Below are 7,495 nucleotides of genomic sequence, written 5' to 3'. Positions count from 1 at the left end.
GGGGAGGGGGGGGGGGTCATATCACTGAGGTCACACAGGACAGAGGCATCCATTTTAGTTCTGACCCCACCCCACCCCCATCCCATCCTATATCCTCCCAAAATGTCATTGAGACACACCAAGTCAGTCCATCCATGGTGAGAGAACAACAGTCTGCTAACATTAATGACTGCACCAGAATGTCCTCACTTCCGTGAAAATAGCTGATCGACAAGCAGTTGTAGCTACAAGCGTCGGGAGTTTGTAGATCTGCTAGTTTTGCTACTGTCGAAAAAGAAATAATGTAAGTGAAAGTGGTACAGTCAGTCTGGGTATAAATAAATATTTAACCAATGGAAAGTATTATGTACCATGTGTGTGTGTGTGTGTGTGTGTGTGTGTGTGTGTGTGTGTGTGTGTGTGCGCGCGCGCGCGCGCGTGCGTGCTTGCGTGCATGTGTTTGTGTATTAAAATGATTTACAAGCATTTGGTCTAGACTGCCAATGCATTTCAATGTTACCCTGAATAACCTCCCTTCCAGAAGTGGATGAACACAAGGATAAGGGTGTTTATAGTGTAACTGAACTAAGCACGTGCTTCCAAACAGACCTGCACCACAAACTGGGGGCCATATGTCGATACTAAATCAATATCAGTTTGTCTTTTCCTGGTTTTAATCATTTAAGTTATTTTTTATGCTTTCAAAATTTGTGACATATATTTCTTCAAAGTGGATTGGCAATAGATACAAAATATGACGGGACGGCCTCATACAGGTATGACCTGTATGAGGCCGTCCCGGATTGATGCCATATATCATTTTATACATGTGCACCATCACACGACAGCATCGCTTGCTGAACGCTGATATTTGGGGATTGAGTTGTCTGGCCTACTAGCAGTGCGCACAAGAAATGTGATGCCAGTGGTCTAGTACCTTTCAAGATTAGCTGCGGACAGGCAGGCTTGCAAACAGACAGGGGCTAAAACATGGTCTTCGGTGTTGTGGAGATAATTAATGTTATTACCTTCATCTGTGTTTATGTCTGCTGTGAAAAGGGTCTATTCTCATGTCTGCATGTTAATGTGAGGTAACACTAACAGCATGGTTACGGGTTTTACTTTTTTGCAGTGCTAGGTCTAATTTAAGCAGTATATCTGTGTACAGAACAGTAAGATTATCAGAGTTAAACTACCACTGATAAATGTACATCGACAGTACAGAATGTGATAGAATAGTCATTAATACATCGATCCCATGGGTCCAGAGAAGGTTCACAGCTAAATCCAGCTGTTGGTCGTAAATCCGCTAAATAGTAAATCCACTGAGAACCATAAATCTGTTGAATCCGGCAGTTATCTGAATCCCTGTCTGCTAAAACATCAATCAATTAAACCACAAATCCACTGAATCAACCACACAAATTAATCTAACAAAATGTCCCCTACTCGAAGAATCTCATGAAACAAATCCACTGTGTTTCACTGAAGCATTAGGCTACTGAAGCATAGACCAACAGTATTGTAATGTGCACTCTTATATTAACATTGTTGTACGGTGAGATGAACCTTTGTGTTATATTAACATTATTGTACGGTGAGATGCACCTTTGTGTCAGCCATCATTTGGTGAGATGCACCTTTGTGTCAGCCATCATTTGGATCCAGAGGAGTTGCATTTTTTCAACAGCAGATATCTTATTCTGTAAATAAAAAACATTTATACCTCGTTTCTCAATATTTAGTTGTTTATTTTCAATACATCAATGCTATTGGTCCCATTTTGTCTCCAATTGAGCGTTGTCATATAAAATAAAAAGATTAGAAATAGACATCCACAAGCTCACAGGGTGTTGCATTGCCAATTGCAATGCGTTCAAAAGTACTAGAGCTTGTGACTAAAATCAACTGCACAACTCCATCCTTTTTCAGTTTTCACAATGCACAGCTCCAGAAGACGTCATAAATAAATGTGTGACAGGGCTAGCAAAGCACAGCACAGTTCAGAACAACACAGCATAGCTCAGTTTAGGTTTGGTTATGGTGATGATGGCAGTGAGAAACCAGCCATAAACGGCGAGACACGAGAAATACTGAGGCAGTCGCTTCCGCTTTGGTGCAGTGAGCTCTGGAGTTACCTGAAATGACCTTATGATTGATAGGTGAATCCCTGGCATTACTACACCGGCGCGGCCGGCCAGAGGGAAGGCTCGCTAGTCTATCTCATGGCTTAGCGCATAGGCAATTTAGGGCCTAATATAGTTGACGGACAATTAAACATGAATTGAGGAAATGTGACTACAATAAATGAGACGCCAGTAGATATCAACTTCAGATGATGTATATTATATCACTGTTTCAATCCAAAATCACAATAGCATTTTGGAATGACACCCATTCTGTGAGTCCACCATCAACTTGACATTTATCCCATGATAGGGTGCAATATGAGAAAACTTCTATTTCTAGACTAAAATAGTCCAAATAGGCAACTAGTGTTAAATATTAGGGGTACACGATTATGAAATTATGACCGATATCCGATTATTTGCAGGGTTATATTTGCTACCGATTCCGATTCCGATATTATACAGGGGACCACAATGGAAACAAACCTAGGCCCTAGCCGCCTAGCGGCTTGGCCCAAAGCCTGTTAATAAAGTATTCAATCAATCAATAAATAGCATAATACTTTTCCAAGTGTCTGTTTTCACAATTGAATGAGATGAGCACACAAATTAAATATTAAATATAATATTGTATTTTTTGCTGGTGAAAACCGATTAAATAATCTGTATTATTTTGAGACCATTCCGATACCGATATGGTATTTTTATGGCCGATATGGCCAATTCCGATTATGCTACGGATTAATCGTGCATTTTCGAAAAATAAAAACGGTTCAATATGACTTTTCCATAGTATCAATGTATCGATACTCTGCCCGTCTCATCTGTTGAGACATGCGCCAGTGCCTACACACACACACACACACACACACACACAGGATTACACACAGCGCTGCTGGAGTGCCTAGGTGCAGCCCCTCCCCTCCTGCCTCGTAGAGACACTCGCTCTCTCACCGGTGTCTTTTCTCATATCCTCCGCTCCACTGCGTTCTTATCGTTGCTCGTATTTCTTTTTATATAAGCTAAAGGCTCGTCAAGATGGCATGTGCGGAACTTTCGCAGCACTTCGAAGTGACAACAAAACAAATTCACGGAACGCAGCGAATCAGGCTGGAAACCAGGATGGTTTGGAAATACTTTGGATTTTAATCTGATGAACACGGAAAGACAAAGGACAGTTGCAAGCCGATATACTGTGTTGTTGTCCTGCTAAATTGCGATCGCAACCTATCGTTGCATATCCGGTCTACAGAGGAGGATATGGAAACGAACGTGTGTGTATGTGGGGGGGCCGGGGGGGAATTACACGATATAGTTCTGAGTAGGCTGGCCTTAGACTGGATGCATTGGATAATATCTGAATAGAAACCAAGATGATGGGGTTGACTATGGTCAGAAAGAAATGTAATACTGTTGTGCTTCACAACTTTATACTTTTATGTGTACTTTGGTTTATGATCCATACTGTGTATAATAGTTGATACTTTGAAAACGCATAAGACTGCACACCTTTTATTTGTACTACAATGTTAAAACCTCAGAGAAATCGATATCAATACTTTTCTGAATATCGTATGGAAGTTTGAAATCCAATATCGTGACACTATTGGCAACTAGGGACTAAGGAGATGTTACTCTTGTCTTCCTGTGCTCGCATGAAATGCAGACCAGCCTCTCGTCTGTAGCGAAAATAAAAATAACGTTTTACCTACTCACCAATACAAAGGCGGCTTGTGTTATTTGAAAGCCTAGTGGACACACTCTGAGCCCCCCACCACACGTATAAAATGCACTTTTTGGCCAGAAAGGGATATTTTTTCACCGGAAATTTTAAAAATCTTGTCTACAGGGTTTTCTCTTGGCAATATTGGTAAAGTCTGCAGTGGAGTAACAACGTATTTTTCTTCCGGCGGAAAAAATAATCCCTTTCTCGCCAAAAAGAGTGTGTCCAACTGTCCACTAAGGAAAGTAGCCTTTCTAATAACATAAGCCGCCTTTGTATTGGTGAGTAGGGAAAACGTTATTTTTATTTTCGCTACAGATGAGAGGCTGGTCTGCATTTCATACAAGCGCAGGAAGACAAGAACATAGCTGTAATGCAAAGGCAATAGGCATTTGAGCTATGGACCAGAGTTAGCCTTGGGTGAGACATGGAGTAGAGGAGTGGAGGGTCGAAAATGCGGGAATGAAATGGTGGCCTAATCAAAAGCACAAGAGAAGGGTCTAGGGAGGTGAAAGTAGATGGACAGCTTCGGAAAAAGAGATGATGCCTTCTAAATGACCTATCTATCACAGAACAGCCATCATGTTGACCACAAATCATCTCCAAGAGTGTGTGAATGTTACATGTTGCCTTCAAAGTCCTGAACCTTTAACAGTGCTGCAATCTGGTTTGCTTTCTCAAGGTTTCCACTTGACACTTTGGAAGATGCATTTACTCGTACTGTGTATGTCTGCATGTCTGAAAGTTTCCAAGAGTGTAGCTGAACCACAATGGGCATGCAGTCTTAATGGGAAAACATTTGGTGAAAATAGACAAACATCTGTGAAAATAACAGGTGTGCAAGCTCACAGCAAGCTTGTAGATCGGCATTTTTCACTATTTGACGTAGAACAAAGTATAGTGTTTAAGTGGTCAAGAGATTACTGCGATTAAAGCTAAAATCTCCATTTCTGACAGAACATCGGAGGCCCTTTGCAATACAATTTAACACACCTGCACAAGGCACACATGCTTGAATCATAATACATACCACCAAGGTGCCTTATTACATTTCAGTACAGTATACGCTGTACATACATGTACAGTATACGCTTAGATGTACTGTACATAGATATAAACAACAATCACACCCCACACTCTGAAATCAATGTTACAAAATTATACTCACTTGTACACTGCATAATCCTGAGTTTTAATTTATAACCAGAGAGAAATGGACCCATGGTCTATTTTTACACAGGTATAAACTGAGACTCTGGATTTTGCAATGAAATCTCTTTCAGTCTCTCTCTTCCTCCCTCCCTGTCTTCCTTTCACTCCTCCTCCGCACGCATGCATGCGCATGCGCATGCGCGCACACACACACACACACACACACACACACACACACACACACACACACACACACACACACACACACGCACACACACACACACACACACACACACACACACACACACACACACACACACACACACACACACACACACACACACACACTCCTGTACTGATACTGAATAGATGTGATGGTGAAGTACAATAAGTACCCCTGCCTTTCAACAGAGCAACCCAATTAGCCTGTATAGTTATGTCACTGCTCAAGCATCAGAATGGATCAATGTAATCATTATCCTGATTTATTTCGTCTTCATTAGCACTTTCTCTATCTCTCTCTCTCACCCCCCCAACACACACACACCTTATAGTAGATAAAGGTGCAAGCACGCTCCCATTTCGCCCCAAAATGGTGCAATGTGCTCAAACCTGGGCGATGAAATTGCAGTTGCATGCTACGATTTGAAGCATTTTCACAAACCATGTTTGTAGCACTCACCCATGGACACAGCACACACACACACACACACACACACACACCTACGTGTTCACTTTTGTGAACACGTAAGCATGCAAACGCGTGCATGCGCACGCACATACACACACACACACACACACACACACACATGCGCGCACGCAAGCACGCGCACACACACACACACACACACACACACACCTATCAGTATGATGCAGGTGTCTATACTGTCCTCCAGTGTAGGGACACACAGGGATGGTGTCTATTCACTCCTCTCCTATTCTCTCCCCACCCACCCCTTACCCATCTTGCTCTCCCTGCGTGAGGCATAGGGCACATGCTGACATCAGCAACCAGACCCCCCCCCCCCCCCAATATCCTCTCTCTCTCTCTCTGAAGTCTGAAACATGTAATGTAATGGACAGGTCACACAAAAACGAGTCAGCAAATTACAGCCGCCTAACAAGTGTGAACGACAGTGATAAACAGCCTCATAATGGGGTCTGGTGGTTCATGGGCCTCTGGTGGTAATTGGGCATTGCTCATTCATTAATGTGTCGTTCTAAATAACGTCACCTGTGTTCCCTGTAGTAGTATTTATATGGCCTCTGCTCTGCCTACAAATTACTACGTAGCGTAGTAGGCTTAACCTGAGGCCTGCTCAAGGCCTAATGGTTTAGTTTAGCCTACATGGTTCCTCCTAGACCTTCTAAAAGACCTCATAACACTGCAATCAAAAATATGAAGATGTAACATTAATTTAAATAGGTGTCTGTACAGTTACAGTAGCCTACCTGTTCGTGGCCTGGTAAGCTTATACTGTAGGGGGTGGGCGGGTGGCTGACTGGCTGCTGTAGCACTGTAAAGCAATGACAAGTAAAGGATATGGCCATTCGGTGATCTTTTTGGCGTATTTTCTCACGAAGTTATCCTCGCTGAAGATGAACAGCGAGCGGTTGACAGTGAGGCAGTTCTGGCGCACCGGGATGGGGTTGTAGAGGGCCATGGTCCTGGCTCTCTGCGCCATGGACTGCTTGTACACCCGCTGCCCCCCGGGCCCACCTGGAGGTCCGTGGCCGTGTCCTCCTCCGTGGCCATGATGCATGCCGTGTCCGTGGGGCCCTCCTTGCCTGCTGCCGCCTCGGCCGCCGGGGCCGCCGTGGTGCCCGCCGGGCCCTCCCCCGCCATACCTGGCCGGTGCCTCGTCGAACCGCGCCATTCCCTAGTGGACACAGAATGCCAATCTTCACGAAGCAGCGGAGAAGGAGGAGACGGATGCTCAGCAACGCAGCCACACAACATTACATCCCATCTGGCTCAGGACTGCTCATGTGAACGACGGGTTCGGTCTTTCTTGGACTTGCCAGGCGGTCTGCTGCACACCTGCGCTGGGCGACGGAGCGATACTATGCGGCCCTTATTGGCCCAAGAAGACGGGGACGCCCAAGTGTCGTTTGGCTCTCCGTTTTATAGCAGCCAAATGCGGGTGTGTAAGAGCATAAAGATCGGTTGGTTTGGCTGGCTGTAGCCTACCGTGGGCTTTCTCCTTCAATCGCCTTCTTCTTGTGTCCATAAAAAAGAGCAACCGCCTCTATACATGAAATCTGGGGGAAATTCCAGAAAGAGTTACTATAAATGTTTCATGTCCTCCATAGCTTGGCCGTGAGCGCACAAGTCTGCCGTGCGTTTGGTGATGATTCAATGTGATTTTTTTAAACTGGTGACAGCTGGTAGGCCTGATAACAATATAAACCCACTCAGCAACAAATAGGCAGAAAATTAACAAAACAATTGAAAAATTACATTTATAATAATAGCCTACCTACGGGTGAATGCCACTCAACTTGGCATGCT

The 7,495-nt window shown here is 43.9% G+C and overlaps 1 protein-coding gene across 1 annotated transcript in view; it reads right to left on the bottom strand.

The window, feature by feature from the left end:
• The window catches only part of cacna1aa (calcium channel, voltage-dependent, P/Q type, alpha 1A subunit, a), a gene marked incomplete at its 5' end in the record, with an annotated part of 149,325 nt that extends 142,465 nt beyond the window's left edge, over positions 1 to 6,860 (bottom strand). The window contains one exon of the mRNA XM_079519710.1: positions 6,516 to 6,860. Within this exon, the coding sequence (XP_079375836.1) occupies positions 6,516 to 6,860 (345 nt within the window). The remainder of the gene's footprint in view (positions 1 to 6,515) is intronic.
• Positions 6,861 to 7,495: the final 635 nt, after the last annotated feature.

This window comes from Electrona antarctica (genome assembly GCF_951216825.1).
Source record: "Electrona antarctica genome assembly, chromosome: 14".
Lineage (NCBI taxonomy): Eukaryota > Metazoa > Chordata > Actinopteri > Myctophiformes > Myctophidae > Electrona > Electrona antarctica.
This window is presented reverse-complemented; position numbering and strand designations above follow the sequence as displayed.